The sequence below is a fragment of the Sander lucioperca genome, chromosome 2 (genome assembly GCF_008315115.2).
Source record: "Sander lucioperca isolate FBNREF2018 chromosome 2, SLUC_FBN_1.2, whole genome shotgun sequence".
In the NCBI taxonomy this organism is placed as follows: Eukaryota; Metazoa; Chordata; class Actinopteri; order Perciformes; family Percidae; genus Sander; species Sander lucioperca.
In genome coordinates, this window is record NC_050174.1 from 42,365,163 (window position 1) to 42,382,131 (window position 16,969).

The 16,969-nt window shown below is 43.8% G+C and overlaps 1 protein-coding gene across 8 annotated transcripts in view; it reads left to right on the forward strand.

The window, feature by feature from the left end:
* The window catches only part of ncor2 (nuclear receptor corepressor 2), a 111,284-nt gene that overhangs the window by 64,149 nt on the left and 30,166 nt on the right, over nt 1-16,969 (forward strand). For 7 of the 8 annotated variants that reach the window (XR_004896443.1, XM_031300741.2, XM_031300750.2 and 4 more), the window contains exons 12-20: nt 403-581; nt 1,294-1,348; nt 1,440-1,538; nt 5,076-5,224; nt 7,210-7,370; nt 8,542-8,604; nt 13,786-13,928; nt 14,106-14,241; nt 15,741-16,167. Coding sequence is in view for 7 of the 8 variants with exons in the window: in XM_031300741.2 (XP_031156601.1) it covers nt 403-581; nt 1,294-1,348; nt 1,440-1,538; nt 5,076-5,224; nt 7,210-7,370; nt 8,542-8,604; nt 13,786-13,928; nt 14,106-14,241; nt 15,741-16,167 (1,412 nt within the window). In the remaining variant the exon portion in view is untranslated. The remainder of the gene's footprint in view (nt 1-402; nt 582-1,293; nt 1,349-1,439; nt 1,539-5,075; nt 5,225-7,209; nt 7,371-8,541; nt 8,605-13,785; nt 13,929-14,105; nt 14,242-15,740; nt 16,168-16,969) is intronic. The other variant, XM_031300742.2, reaches the window with a different exon arrangement.

The window sequence follows — 16,969 nt, forward strand, 5'->3', positions numbered from 1 at the left end:
TTAAGCTGAGCAGTGTATCCAATTGGGTTGTCTTTTCTCATCTCAAGAAATGCTTTCTACCTTCCTACCTCCTCAAGACATCACAGTGCCTTCACTTTTACTACCCTCCCCCTCCTAACCTCAGATATGATTTTTTTTTTTTTTTTTTTTTAAGATTTTGTAATGGTTGTAAATTGAAGAGCGACAGAAAAGTGAAAGTTTACATTTGACATGCCTTAGCTTGCTAAGCCAACGAGACACCCTGAACTTCGTCTCCTGTCTTCTAAATCTTGGACAGGTTTCATATAGTGCATGTCAACATGAGCAACATGTTGTCAGACAGTTTCCCTCTCGAGACCAACCCACTCACTCCAGGATGTTGGTTTCTGTGTGTGTCTTGTGTGTGGCATTTGTGTTCGCCAGAACACAGAGAAGCAAATGCGGCAGCTGGCGGTCATCCCTCCTATGCTGTTTGATGCTGAGCAGCAACGCATCAAGTTCATCAACATGAATGGATTGATGGATGACCCCATGAAGGTCTACAAGGACCGGCAGGTTATGAACATGTGGAGCGAGCAGGAGAAGGACACTTTCAGAGAGAAGTAAGCACAACACTTCAGTAAAATCACGATGGACATAATTTCTTATTCTTTGAATAAAAAAAAACTCCTCCTTTTATCCTTTCCTAGCAGCTAGATTGGCTTTCGTTGATCAAATATGCACCTAAAAATAGTTTTTGACAGTAACACGTTGGCATTTTGCACCTAGAATGCAATGTATGAGCAGTAATTTTTAGCAAATCCCATATTCTCCTCCAGCTCCATTCTCATTTTGCAAACAAAGTGATCGAGAGCTTCTTTTTAAGCAACAAGATTAATGTTATGTCTTGTACTCCCTGTAAAGTATGTGTGACGGATAAAGGGTCAGCCGGTTGTTGGTAAGGAAGTGAATCTTCCCCTTTCGTGAGAAACAAGAGGAGGCGTTTCTGGCTGCCAAATTGGATCAAACCCACACAGTGAAATCAGTGGCTTTAAAGTCTACCCTCATGCAATAGGAAGAGCGTCAGTTTCCTTATCTAATAACTTTTAATCCCAAACATTCAGGAAGATTTGTGATTTAGTGATTGGCTGGTGTAATTTTTAATAATATGTTAGATGCCACATTTTTCTTGATTTATGATTAATGCAATAGATGTAGTATACCTCCTAAGATTAAAAAAAATGAATACAAAAAAATAAAATCATCAGCAAATGCCAATGATTTTGAGTCATTCCATTAGCAGGTTGCTAGATTTTCCTTGTTCTGCTCCCACAGGTTCATCCAGCACCCCAAAAACTTTGGTCTGATTGCGTCATTTCTGGAGAGAAAGGTATTGATTCATTTTCTTTTTCGTGTGTATTTCTGGGTGATCCAGTCATGATTGCTAAAAAAAACAAACCCTCATCTCTTTCATGTTTCAGACGGTGGCGGAGTGTGTGCTCTTTTACTACCTGACCAAAAAGAATGAAAACTATAAGAACATAGTGCGGAGGAACTACAGACGCAGAGGAAGAAGCCAGGTATTCTCACCTTTCAAACTAATGGTTATAAAAGATCTCTACTTTACATCAACACCCAACCACACAACAAGTTTTGTAAGCCTGAAAATCTTAGGGGCATCACTACATTTATAAAAAAAATAATAATAATAAAAAAAATAAAAAGAAGTCTCCTTTTGCTATTGCTAGGCAACCAAAAAGGCAGCTGCAGTCACTTAGCTAAATACCACTCGCTAGTTGGCGAACAACTTGTTTTCCATTTCAGCCATTACCCTTCAGCTCCAATGCCATTCTCTGTTGTCAAACAAGTTTGGCAGGAAAAAACCCTATTAACTCCCCCCTATTGTTCTTTTGTACAGTCAATGTAACATTAAAAAAGCCTCTGAGTTTATTCGGTCGGACACCAGAGACATTTTTTCTATGTGGAATATTGAATATGTTTTGACTTTGGGTGCACAGTGCACTGTGCAAAGCATACGATGGAGATAAACGCGAGGTATCTGGTGCACAAAATCTGACTAAAAGGATTTAAACTCTTTGAAAACTACTGAAAATGGGGCATTGAGTTGGTTATAACGTGTCCTGTATGCACAGCCCTAATCTCACTACCAACACTGGAGCTAGTGACTTCTTTACAACACCGTGAGGTAGTCTAAGCCAATGAACTCCCTTGATGAATAGTTCAGAAAAACGCCGAAGGTCATACAGTTCACTAATCAAGTGCCACAATTTACTCAACCCCATCATGTCAGCACTATTTCCATACTGACAGTTTTTTTTTTTTTTTTTTTTAAACACAGGTCATTTCTATTGCTAATGAGCTACCAGTTATTACTTAGCCTCAGATCAGGTGCTAGCTGTGAAACTTCATGGTGGCGGGCGCTAAGGAAATGGCACATTCATTTTCTGGCGACCTTTTCCTGTTGGTACGAGGAGGGTGTCTCTTCATCTTTCCTGAATGAACCTCCGTTCATTATCTGGCGCTTTGCTCCACATCTCTTGAGTAGCAGCTAGCGTTAACAGCTTGCAGTCACAGAGGGAGGTAGCTACAGAGAAGGAACAGAAAGTGCAGAGCTATATGTTAGAATGACTGCAAATGCAAATGGAGATTATGTTTGGAGAGATGGAGGGGATAAGTAATGGCTTAAGGCAAATGTTACTGTGTTTCCAGCCTTACTGAGCCTTTTTTCCTCACAGGGCTGTGGTGGGGTGGCTGCTCTGCCGTTTTCTTTATCTACACTTTCTGCAGCACTGGCCCTAGGTCAGCTTGGGGCATATTTAGACGCAGTGCTAACAGATCTTTATAGTTTCGCTGGATAGAGATTATTAGGCTGGGGGAAGGGGGAAAAAAATTAACTGAAAAGGAGGGGAAAGGACATTAGTGATATTTTGCAAATGGAGATAAAGGTAGCTTCTGTGAAGAAAAGGTGCATTTTGTTCTTGCTCTTCTCCCTGCCATCTTGCTCTACTCTCCCTTTATTTCGTGGTCTCATTTCCTGCTCATTCTCTTGCTCTCTCTCTCTCTCTAACTTTGTCTCAATTTGCATCCTTTTTATGTTCCCTTGCCAGAAACCACTTGTAATGTCTTTTTATCAAGCAGATATGTAGTAAAGAGATCAACAAAAGTTAATATTCTTTGGATGAGCATTAGCCCACAGACAGCAACTGCAAATACATCAAAATAAAGTAGAAGTTCTGATCAGTTTAATTATGTCTGCTTGGTCAATATTAAGCCATTTTTAAGTTGTTTTTTTTTTTGGTCGAACTGAATGTCAGTACTAATCTGAACTCTAACCCTAAAATCCCAGACAGACAGGAAATTGGTAAGGAAGTGGTTCTGGGTGCTTAAAGAGCATATTTCGGAACTTTCGTATCCTGTTTTGTTTTGTCTATGCAGAATGAATAGGAGTTTTGAGGTTAGTATCTATTCTGTACTTAAAACAAGTTCTTCTCAAATGTCAAAGATAGGAATTATTTCATGTTTCTTGTTTTTGCAAACATCATGGTGCAGTCTGTTGTGTTATCTCAGCCAGACATCATACCATCTGCAGCTGTGTGCCAAACGCACATTTGTCTGAATAATGTTTTAGATATCAGATCAAGTGCCTCCTCCCTCACTGTTGGCAAACAGGCAGAAAATGTACCGGTACCTGGTTGTGGCCGGGTTGGCTCAGTGGGTAGAGCAGGCGCACTATATATACTGAGAGGTTTATGCCTCGACTCAGAGGTCCAGGGTTCCAATCTGACCTGTGACGATTTCCTGCATGTCTTCCCCCTCTCTCTCCCCTGTCTCACCTAGCTGTCCTGTCAAATTAAAGGCAGAAAAGACCAAAAAAATAATCTTTTTTTATGTTTGTGTCCACTAGTGCTGTCAGTTAAACGCGTTATTAACGGCGTTAACGCAAACCCATTGTAACGCCGTCAATTTTTTTATCGCAAGATTAACATTCTTTTTGGCCTAGCAAACTTTGTAGTTTTTTTCACAAGCTGTTGCAACAACTAGGAATGTTAGAAAAACTACAACACCACACCGGATCTAGCTAGACCGGAAACAAAACAACAGACACACTTGTTTGGGCTTGTGAGCCGGCCAAAGATTAGTACATACCTGCAAACTAGTTGCTTTTCGGCGAAAATCGTCATTTTGAATGGGAAAATGTCATCCACGTGAATCGTGTAGATCTGAAGAGTTTTTAATTGGGGGGTGGCGGGGTCCGAGACCCTGTGCTAATACGGCACCTCTGCCTTAACGACCGTTATCTACCGGACCGAATAGCAACGCGGATTTCGTTGCCTTATTTAGGTGCCACTTAAATGCCGCTTCTCTCTGATGCTCCGAAAACGGACTTTAGAGGGAACTGAAACATCGCCGCACGGGACGCTAGCCAACACTACACTTAGCAGCAGCTAACGTTAGCCTACCGTTAGCTGGAGTAAACACGGTTAAAATGCTGAGAGCTAAACGGTGTAAAGTGTGACTGTATTTCACTGGAGAGGATTCTAACACCAGACTGCAGCAGCCGTTGTCTGAAAAACAGACTCAACCTCGCCTCGCCAGCCTCGTGGTGCATTTGAAGTTATTGTAAAATACCCTTTTCCCATCCAGTGGTTTTTCAGATCAACTTTTTATTGTTTTATATTTTTTAACATACAGAACAGACAAATACAATTGAACAAGGTGCTCGTTTTAAAAAAAATATATATATATATAAATATAAATAAAAATCTTTCGGTTCAGGCACCGTTTTAAAAGTATCGTATCATGTTGATAAGAGCATTAAAATGAGAAAAAATAATGGGACAAAAAGAAATTAAGGGACATTTAGAATAGAGAAAAATGTGCGATTAATTGCGAGTTAACTATGACATTAATGCGATTAATCTCGATTAAATATTTTGTTGTTTGACAGCACTAGTGTCCACACATTGAAGTGTATGTGTCTAAGGTATATAGGTGACAGGAGAAGTGAGGGTGTTTGTTGGTAAGTCTGTGTGTCCATTTATGTGGGATTATCTTTGTAACCGAGTGCCTCGTTGTTTCCGTCTTCTTCGCCACAGCACGGCCAGCAGCAACAGCAGCAGCAACAGCAGCAGCAGCAACAAGTGCACCGGGGCAGCCAGGAAGAGAAGGAGAAGGAGGAGAAAGAGAAGGAGGCAGAGAGGGATGAAGAAAAAAATGAAGCTGAAGACAAGGAAGATGGAATGAAGTGAGCCACTTTTTAATACTGACTAAACCTTCCTGCAGGAATCATGTCATTTGCATCGAACATTTTCTCAAAGTCTGAACACTGTGCGCTGCAAAGAAAAGTTAACCTACTGATTCATTGGAAAAGCACTCTGACAGAGTGAGAGGAAAAGGTGCTGCAGAGTGAAAACATTTCCTCCGCATTGTATGAGCCTGACCCTGTACAGCTGCAACAATCTTCTCACTTTCCCCATTTCGCCAACACACAATTTTAGAATTGTCCCAGATCAGGCTTCTGCAAATGGAGTAGGAGTAAGTTTTGGCTAGGGGGAGCGGATCTGGAAATCCAATCATTCTGTAACCCTTGAGCTCTTGCTCCCTCACCTCCAGCCAGACTTTCCACCTACAGCAAATTCAAGTGTCCATTTGTTCCCGCTATTAAAACTGCTGTTTTCCTGTTTATCCTTCTCCCCTTCCCAATAGGATGCCAACTGTCGGTTTTAAAATTCTGTGCTTATTTTCCTAGTCTGGGTTGTTTTTGGTGGGGAAAAGAAGCACTGTGATTAACCTAGCTGTAAATTTGAAATGTCAGTGTGTAAGAAGGAGTGTGTGTAAGTGTGTGGGTGGGCGGGTAGCAGCAGCGGTGGAGGAGGGGGGTGTTTTCAGGCACAGTTCCAGCAAAGGATGCAAAACAAATGGAATATCATTGCTTTCTGGTGCCTGGAAATGAATCGATGAATAAAACATTCTATGTCTGTATTCATGCACTATATTATGAGGTCAGGCTGTACACTCCAGTACTTTCAAGTAATAGCATGTCATATTTATTAGCAGCTGTGTCAGATTAAAAGATGATGATGAGGCATTGCTTACTGCCCCCCTGCTCTGAGGCGAGGCCAGGGGACTCCGGGACTCCCAGCACACCCTGCTGCCTGCCCTGTCCCTGCCACAGCTGGCTCGCCTATATTTAGAGTGCCACCGGCTCCCCTCAGCAAGATTAATGGTGCTGGGGGAAGATGAATGGAGGTGCAGTTGGTTCAAACTCAGTGGCTGTCTCCTGGCATGCCATTGTGCTGACACTCGATAAATTATCTTGGAAAAAATAAGAAAAAGCAGTGTCTGTATATACACGTTCACATTTTGTCTTTCAAGTTTGTGTTTCAGTCTGCAGCATTCTATCGTCACCTGTCCTCATGCAGGCGAACACGTCTGTGCCTAGGTTTGTGATGGTGACGTGATGGCGATGGACGTCATTTGAATTTCGTTTTTTGGGACTGACTGAATAGCAGCATGGCCCATTCTGCGTCTCAGAAAATATTGTCGTTTGTATTTCACTAGTGAGACCTCCCTGAGCATAACTCGGGGAGAAATCAGCCAGCCAGTGCCGCACCAGAGCGCAGTGCCATTAACTTTACGCAGAGATGTTCACTGTGTTTACCTTAATTAAATCTCCTGAAAATGACACCAGGCTGCTACCGTATAACCATACAGACCTCTACAAACATCACACAGCTCAGTTATAACATATAACTTGACTCAGCCACACATTTCTCTGTTCTTGGCTGAGATGGACAGCATTGCGCTGCAGTGTTTCCACTGCATAAAATAGCGAGCGGCTAGCGGTGAATATCAGCCTGTGTGCACATTTTTTTCATCGTAACATTGTTGAAACAGAGCTGCAACACATGTCTTTCAGTTTAGTCAAAGGCACTTATTTTTAAGGATTCTGTTGTTTTACTGTATTGAAAAGCAAAAAACGAATATCTGAATCTTAAAATTAATAGCTACCCAACAAATGAATAGTCAAATATTCAGGTCTAGCCCCAAATAAAAGCACTGCGTTTTTTTTGGTCTAAATTATTAATATCAGTGTCCTGCAATGCTGCCCAAAAACTGGCACTGGGGACTGTGTATAAGGCTTTGACTCTATCAATGAGCCAGCATATGTACACCTTCGAACACCCTGTGTTTTCCCTTGCTGACCGTGTTGACATTTCTCAAACACAGGGACGACACCTCTGGAGAAGATGCCGAGGACAAAGAGCCCACTGTGGCTTTCAAGGGCCGACGCACAGCCAACAGTCAGGGGCGCCGCAAGGGCCGCATCACCCGCTCGATGACCAGTGAAGTGGAGGAGACCACCACACCGCCACTCAACAATGAGCTTGGTTAGTCTCCGCTGCACTGCAAATTAGTGCTAATTTGCTCCTCTGTCCAGTGTTATTTTAGCATTCAAATAAATTCAGCATGTGCAATTGGAGAGGGAGATGTGGGTAAAAAATCGCAATTATGCCATCACAATATAAGACATGACAGACAAGAACAGACATTATGTATTCATTATAAGGCAACTTATGTGATTTCTAAATTAGTGTAAAGCATTACGATAATAAAAAAAAGCTAAAAGCAATAATGTAGGACAACATATTTTACAGCTAAGGTTTACAGATAAGAGTTTCACTACCTTCACTCAGGATTGACTGTCACCTTTGATCTAGTTGTGGCCTCCTGTCTCACTCCACAAGAGTGCACTGTTGTTCCTTTTGTCTTCATTCATTAGGGCTTGCACTTACTTTTTTGCATAAGTGACACTCACAAATGGCATAATGACAAATCAATACAGTAAAATGTGTGCCTGCATGAGTAATGTAGTTTAAATCCCATCTGTTGGCAAAAGACAAAAGTTATATTTAAGGACAAAATATTCAGTGTGTCAGCAGTGTTCCCCCTCCCGCTTAGCTCTTTGTTTCCTCGCAGATGGTAAGTCAACCATACACACACTAACACTGTCGCTGCAGGCTCTCAGGGAATTTTTTTATGTTTCAGCAGTTGTGTGTATATGCGGCAGTCGCTCCCGCAGCGCAGGTTTAGTCACAGGGAATCCCCAGGTGACACTGTTTGTTTCCCTACTGCTAGCAGTGCAAGCTGGCCCACAGTGCCCTTCACAGGTTCATATATATATATATATATATATATATATATATATATATAGAGGACACAGAAGCACCGGCTCCCACTCCGCTGTCTGACAGGCAGGGCCAGGGTCGGCCTGGCGTATGGGCTGCGCAGGGAAAGAAGCCAGTTGTTATGTCTATAATCATTAACTGACTTCTCTCCTTGGATTTCCTGCTTCCTCCATCTAAAACAAACAGTCCCTAGCGACCCACGCTGCAGTGCCTCACTGGCAAGCAGCACAAGCTACCCTGCCCCCTACCCGCTTATTCTAATTCTCTCTCTCTTTCCTTTCCTCTTGTCAGTCACTCCCTAACTGACTTTGAGACAACTGCCCACTCCCCCCTCCTCCCGCCCTCTCTAACTTGGTGGTTCTCTTTTAAACAGCTAATCTGGAGATGAATGAGAGCTCTCGCTGGACTGAAGAAGAGATGGAAACTGCCAAAAAAGGTAATACAGAGTAAACTTTTTCTTCTCCCTGTGAAGTATAACTTAATTCCATTGCTGTGTGTTATAATATGTAGAGTCGCCAAAGGAAAGAACACTAGCGGCAGCTCAAGCATTGTTTTTTTTTTTAGGCATAGACAAGTGATTTCCTGTTAGTGAGGCAGTAACTGCCACGTGCTGCTAGGTTGTTTCTATGCGTGTATGTGTCAGTCAGCCTGGACTGGGTCTGTTACTCTTTGGAGCCGTTTCCCCGGCTCTCTAGGTCAAGGCAATCCTGTCTTTTTATCAAGCGGGCTGTTAAGTCTGCCTCTTATCAGCCAGCCCCTGCAAATGCAGCAGTCATTAACTCAACCTGTTTATTGTCTCTGACTGAAGATTATCCAGAGGCCTATGGCTGAGTCACAGAGGTCACTGACATTGTGCCCATTTTCCTAGCACCAGCGCTGTGTGATTGTGTTTGACAGTGTTTGTTGCGTGCAGTCCATGAGTCTCACATCCTGATATAATGAGCCCCTCACCTTCAGTGGTTTCTGATGTGTACTACTCTTTGGTTAGGGTTTCCCCACTAATCTGTTGCACTAGATTCGATCTGGTTCTTTTCTGTTTGGGTATTTAAAAAGGACTAGATTTACATACTTGCAGGCGGAAATATAAATATCTTTAAATATTTTTACCTTGCCAAAAGTCAGCCTCAACTGTGTATTTAAATGCATTTTTTTTCTAGATTATTTTTTTAAATCGTGTTCTTAGGTGGCTTAGTACAATCTTTGTCAAGTCCTGCTTTCTGTTCTTGACTCAACACAATTTCATTGCAAGACGGCTGCCTTGTGGCCATTCGTAGATGATGTGTCATCTTGCTTTGTGTAACTCTCCGTTCTGCTTCTGACTAACTTAACCTGTCCTCCCTTGTAATCGACGAGATAAAGTGCCTCTTGCAAGCAGCTATCAGCAGCTTGAGCGTGGTATTGAAACCACATTTGGTCATCATTTATCGCATCCGTCTCATGCTGTGTGTGTGTGGTGTCTCCTGCAATTTCGGGTTTGTGTATGCGTGCCGGTTTGTGTGTTAAGGGGTTATTTTTGCGATAACTGGCGCTGGACTGGTTTGAACACAGTTCCGTGTAGTAATCCTGGTTAATGTCTACAGTTCCATTCTCCTGCAGCGGGATTAGTGGGGCTCTCCATCCCAGAGGATTAGCCTGGCAGCTTGGTGGGAGCAGGGCTTCTATGAAGGGCTTATGTAACCACAACCACAGCACCCCAGCTTCAGTCCTGAGGGCCGAAGAGGAGGAGCTGCTCTTGCCGTTTTTCATCAGATCTAACAGCCATCCTCACACCTGCCAAAAAGGGATTCCTCCCCCCCTTCCCCCCTCCCCCCATTTCCTCGAAGTATTGAATACGCCTGTCAAGGTGCTCTCCCTTGCAGGTGCTTGACATGTATATCTTTTTAAAGAGGCTTAGGTGTCCTGATGCTAATGTGTTTACCCCCTTGAGCTAAACTGATCCGAATAATGGCATTTATAGTGCCTGGCAGGACATCGGCATTCCAGCAAGGCAACGCCAGCCAGCGCTGCCTTCGAGGATGGCATTGCCACACTCGGAGATAGAGCACTCTTGTTTTCGATGTTCATAAAGACTGGTACCTCATACATGGGACGGCCAGTCTTTGTAAAGCCTCTCTTTTAAACCCACTATGTGTGCGTGTGTGTGCGCGTGCGTGTGCGTGTGTGTGTGTGTGTGTGTGTGTGTGTGTGTGTGTGTGTGTGTGTGTAAGATATGTGTAGAAAAAGGTTGTGTCTGTGTGCACTTGGTCCAAGCTGTGTGTGTTTGCATGTGTGCCCTTCTTGGCTGGCGTTTATGTAAGTGCACTAATCTGGCAGGCTTTGCTTGGGTGCAGGCAGTCAGGCAGCTGGATAATGGCCCCTGCTCTGCTTTGCTGAAAGAACCCATTTAAAGGAGCAGCAGGTAGAGAATGGCACATTATTTTTTTTCTGTCTTTCTCCTCCACTGTTGCTCTATCTCCGTCTCTCGTTCTGTCTGTCTCCCTCGGATGGGAGATGGCAACGGCCCAGATTGGCAAGAGCTGTGGAAGATTTGGCAAGCGCCTCTTTCCCCCACTCACTTTGTCTCTCCCTTCACTCTGTGTTGTTATAGACTGGAGAGAGGTCACATTCAAGATGAAAAGCAGGTCAGTCAGGAAAAATGTGAAAGCCTTTATGCTTTCTCATGGTATCAACATCAACTCCCCCCTCCTGTCTCACCCCTCTTCTCTCTTTGCTTACTCCCCACTTCTGTATCCTTTCCTTTTCTCCATTGTGTCTCTGGCTCAGTGGCTCTGCTCTCTCTCTATATCTTTCCTCTCTCTCCGGGCTGCTCTCTTTCTCTGCTCTCTGTTTACTCTTGGACTGCCTGAGTATGTGTTTGCGTCTGTGTGCTCGAGTATTAACAAGAGAGACAGAGAGAGAGAGGGTTCGAGTGAGTGTTTACTCACTCATGCGTTTGTGTGTGTGTGTGTGTGTGTGTGTGTGTGTGTGTGTGTGTGTGTGTGCGCGTGCGTGCCGCGGTGCCTGCTGGCAGACTGAGGTAGGGGGAGGGACGGACCGAGTGAGGGAGGGAGGGAAAAAAAAAAAGAGAGATAGAGGAGAGATCAGATGAGGGGAGAGAGAGGCTGAGCACATAGCACCGCCCCACAGTCCCACTTTCCTGTGGAAGTCTTCCCAGACGACCGCCATTGGGGAGAGACACGGCAAAGAAGAACAGACCAGCGCTCACCGAAGCACAGGGAGTACAGAGTGAGGGAAAAGCAGGGGAGAGGCCAGGAGCATGTGCTGTTTTAGAGCATGTCAACCTGACACCGGCTCAACTATCAAGCCAGCTGGCAGGAAGAGCGCAGAGTCTGAGCTGTTTTCATCTCATCTGCTCTGGATCGGAAGGCCCAGCCCCGAAGAGCTTCCCGGCTGGCCCTGTGGAGATCAGACCGTCTGATACTGTAATCTACTGCAGGGCCACGAGGCGACGGCTGGAGTGACAGGCATGTGACAGACAGGAACAACCACTTTCTGGCTGCACCAGGTGTTGATTGGACTTTCTCTGGGAGGAGCTAATGGAAATACAGTGTCTTGATTGGCTGTGAGGCTACCACCTGCTTCAGTATCGCTGCTGCTGATTGGATGTTTGTTCCATGTGTGTTGCTCCAGCAACTAAGGCCCCGAGTCAACCCGAGCTGCTTAGGGATTGTGCTTTGTGTGCTTGCATACGATGGAATAAACTGGATGTAGCTAGCGGTCATAACAAAGTGACCTTTGACTTTTCAGTAAATTACTTGCATTGTTATTGCTTCAGGTTCAGTGGATGCAGCAACGTGTTTGTCTTGCTTGTTTGAATGGGTGTGCAATATTATGCCACTATTTGTGTCGTCGTTTGTTTGTTTGGATTTTGACGTGAAGGGCAGTCTACCCAGTCCTCCCCACTCGTGAGACGGCTGTAAAAGGTTAATAGTTGTCGGCCATGTGTCTCAGTCCTCTTGGAGCAAGTCGGACTGGTCGGTCCGCTTTTCTTCCTTGGAGCAGCTGTCCTAGCAATGCCTTTTAGTAGCAGCGATGAATATTTCAACTGAAAAACCTCTTAACACTTGACAGGTTGTAGGTGTGCAGCAGCTTTTAGACACCAGCAGCTCAGACCTGAAGATCACCTCTGCTTGTTATGGCAGTTCTTTTTATACTGGCATTCATAAATTCTCAGCATGACAGTGAATATTATAGGTCTTCTCACATGCTGCTGGATGTAACACAGCTTTAGCAAAAGTGTTTTTTCTTTTTTTTTTAATCAGTAGATAAGTGTGACAGAGACTTTTCTGGGTAGTTTATCATTTTTAGGTGACTTGTTGATATGTATCTTCATATCTTGGTTATGAGCTGTCCACATACATAAATACAGCCTTGTGAGTAATACCCTAGAAGTTAAACGTGTCAACTAATAGACCAGCTTTTATTGCAGCTATTACTTATTAATAGCATTATGCAATAGATCGCTGATTTCAGAGTCAGTCGCTCTGATTAATACGAAAGTTGAAATTACAGAGCTGTAAACAGCTGTCCCTTCCTCTCCTTTGGCTCAGACTTCTGCTTGTTGTCCTACTCCCTCCATTAAGCGATGAGCTGCAGAGACCTCTGAACCCATGTCCAAGGTTATCCCAGGAGGTGTTGGCTCTGTGCCTGTTAATAACACCCACCCCTCCTCACAACCCTTTAAGAGACCTGTCCTGTTGCCAGGGCCTGTCAGACTGGCACAGGAAACAAGTGGGTGGTGTAAGCTAAGCCTCTTACAACACACACTGTTAATGAGCTGCCTTTAGCTAACAGCAGACTCTGGGGGGGGAAACACCGGTGCAAATTCTATTCTTCACTGACTTGCACTTACACACTGACTTCACCCTTGTACATCTCCTCTTTTAGCACACATGCACTGAACCTGTGTGTGTGTGTGTGTGCGTGTGCGTGCGCGTGCGTGTGTGTGTTTCATGACAGGTTGATCTATCACAGCTCTGGCCCAGCGGTGCCGGTAGACTCTTGTGTAAGGACAATCATGTGGTTGACTGAGTAAAGGACCAGGGTTTCTTGGAACTGGGTCACATCAAAGTCAGTCAGAATATGACACCCAGTGACCCCAGTTGAGAGAGTTGGTGATGTCATTGGTATGACTGACTGTTCAGCCACCACACCACCTCTCCCCTCTCTCTTACTCCTTCACTCTGTTTCTCTCTCTCTCTACTTAGGAAGCAAATGGCATCAAGCCACGCTGCTGCTGGGAGAGTGGGACTGTGTCTATGTTGCATTGTGAACTAAACTCCCAGGCTGTGCTACAGTTTTGACAGCTGTATAGAGACAGATGTTTATGGCTATTGACTTACCATAGAGAGACTTCCATACTGTGCACTTGAAGAGATTGTGGTTGGAGATATTGATTATGGTACATAAACCAAAATGGCAATTACATTTACAGTCTTTACAACAATTGCATTTTACGCAGCATAGCTTACTTTTTTTTTTTTTTTTTTTAAAAACAACTGCATAGAGAATATCATTTGATATGGAGTAGTCGTGCAAGGCCACATGTGAACCATGTCTGGCTGTCTTTGTTCCTGTCCTATCCTAATCTCTCTGCCTGTCCATCTGTTAATTCCAGGCCTTCTCCAGTATGGTAGGAATTGGTCCGCCATCGCCAAGATGGTGGGATCAAAAACCGTGTCACAGTGCAAGAACTTCTACTTCAACTACAAGAAGAGGCAGAAACTGGATGAGATTCTGCAGCAGCATAAAATGAAATCGGTAAGCACAGGGACAGTTTTTGTAAATGACATTTGCTCCACGTGATGCTGACAAAGGAAAGTCATTCATGCTTTTTGTGCACAACCAAGCCATAACATTGTTTCTGTTTTTCCTCGGGATCTGAAGATGTTTGTGCCCCGGGCTGTTTTTATTTAGTGTGTGTTTGTTTTGACCCAGGAGAAGGAGCGAAAGGCCCGCCGTAGGGGCAAAGCCCTGCAGAATGAGACCAGTGCCCCGTATGCAGCAGAGGAGGAGGAGATGGAGGGTTCAGGAGCCAGTGGCAATGAAGAGGAGGCCCCTGAAGATGGAGAAGGTACACCAGTTTACTTCTCTAGACGGTTTTATTTTACTTCCATTTATCAATTGAGCGGTTTATCTTTTTGAGCATTATGAATCTTTTACAGTTTAAAATAGACTGCCGTTTTATTTTGGTGTATAGTAGTTGTTGCTGTGGATCTGGTTTATTTTGTTTATGTACTGAGTAAAGCAAAATGTATGCCTTTACAGGGCTAGATAATATGTACAATGCCTGGACACTATTAGGTTCAACTATACCATTACATACAATCAAATATGACAGATCTACCACAAATACTACCTTTTTTATGAAGCCTATAATGGCCAGTTGTTTAAACATTCCGAGAGGTGTTTATTATTGACGTCGTAGTTGGTGGTATTGTAGTGGACTGCATTATATTGAGGATTTCTAAAATTCTTAACCCCTCATATTTGAAAATGGGGTGGGCAAAACATTAGAGACACCTTTCGATGTAATGTAGTTGAGTTTATTTATGTTTATTTGTATAGGAATGTTGCATAGACCTATGCCACACACCACAGGATTCATAGTGTGAGCTAACTTGCAATGCACATCCTTAGATTGACCTTTAGTTCAACACCACCGCAAACTACAGTCTTAATAATACACATATACTGAAATGAATACCTCTTTGACAGTGTCCGTCAAAACTGAACATCATTATCTTTATAATGCCAGAATCTATGGCTGAGCTGTTGTATTGGATTGCATTAGATTGTACAGGTATAGCCAGTGTTGGCGACTTGGCGGCTAGATTTTGCGACTTTTCAGACCCTCATATCGACTTTATTTCTAAAAAAGCGACTAGCAACAAATTTAGCGACTTTAGACCACCAGGGGGAAAGCAAGCAATATTATATTGTAATTCATTTCCATTCATGACGCTCAGAATAATCACAGTCCACGGCTCTTCTGCCAACAGCACAGGGTCTCTCGCCCTCTTTCCTTCGGCCGTGAGCAGCAGGCAGTTAGCCGACACAGCCACTAAGCTTTATGCAAATGATACATGATGACGTCAGTGATGTGCAGATGAGCATATGACGTAATTTAGTGACTTTTGGAGCTAGTGCTAGCTACTTTCATTGGCAACACTGGGTATACCTAATAAAATATCAGCTTATATAATGCAATGTACCAGCGAAACTCTTTTAGCTCTCCATTAGCTTGAAGAATCATGTTCAGCAATGATAAACAAAAGCATTCTGAAAATCCTGCTGTAGGTTGTTGATAGAAGTAGACTGTGTAGACTGCACTTTATCAATGTGCAGAAGCCTCGGGGGGGATTTCGTCCGTCATCCCAATTGGTTTTGTGTTCCTCCTTATTGTACAGTGAAACCTGATTAGGTAGAAGACTGGCACTGTGAGGAATCTGGTTTAGCAGAAAGAGGAGGGGAAAAGATAAAAGAAAAAAGGACAAGGAGATACGTGATTTACAGTGTAAGCCCAGTCTTGTCTTCTGATCTGCGTTTCTTTTTGTCCTCTGTCCCTGCCAGGTGGAGCCAACAACAGCTCTGACACAGAGAGCTTGCCCTCGCCACACTCATCAGAGGACAGCAAGGCTAAGGAGGAAGGCTCAGGCAGGTCCAAGGCCAGCTCCAGCACCGGGGACAAGGAGGCGTCCGGGTCAGACATTGGCCAGGCAGGGGATGAGAAGCCTCCAGTCAAGGAAGATGGAGAATCAGCCATCAAGCAGGAGATAAAGACTGAGACAGGGGAGCCCAGCAAAGAGCAGCTGCAGCCAACACCACCCAGCGATGCCATAGATAAAAAACCTTCTACAGCAGAGATGGAGGAAGTCAAAAGCTCCACCAAGAGCTCTAAGAAGCACCATGGGTCCAATACAGGTTCCCGTGGGGACAGTGACTCTAGTGCCACTTGCAGTGCTGATGAAGTGGAGGAGACAGACACAGACAAAAACAGGTAAGAGCTTGTAGCAAGAGATATAGTGGAAATAAGATTGTTTTTCTCAGGTTTAAAAAAATAAAATAAAAAAAGAATAAGAACATGAATTTCCCTTCTTTTTAAATTAAAAATTATGTTATACTCTATATATTTTTTGTTTTGTTTTTATAAATGACATCATTGGGCCCGCTTGAAATTGTTAGTGTCAAAGGGCTTCTGGTTTTTGAGCAGTGGTTTACTAGGTGTCCTACTTCTCTGGCCTACCACAGCAGACATCAGAAAATAAAGCAGTGAGGGTTTTGAAGTGTTTAGTTGCCTAGCTACACTGTACAGCAGGGAAGCCATATTTGGCAAGCCACTTGTGTGTATACAACAGGTTGCCATGTTGCTCTTTTCTACCAACCAGAGAGTTTATCTGTACTTTGTATGAATGAATATATATAGTGTATATAGTAGAGAGAGAGAGAGAGAGAGAGAGAGAGAGAGAGAGAGAGAGAGAGAGAGAGAGAGAGAGAGAGAGAGAGAGAGAGAGAGAGGTGTCAAAGTGCGTGGGAGGAGTGATTAGTCTTGTTTGCATGGTATTTGTTAAATTTTTTCCATGACAGCAGACTGCATGTACTGGCAGAGCCGGGGGAAAAGCAGCCCTCTCTGCCAAAGCAAACAAAGGGAGGGTGTGCGTGTGTGTGTGCGCGCCGTGCATGTGTATACACACTTTTGTGTTGTTGTGCATTAAAGTGTGTGTCTGTCTGTGATTCCGAGTATAGCGTGTGCTTTCGACAGATGTGTGAGACATGGATATGGATTTTTATTTGCAATTTGT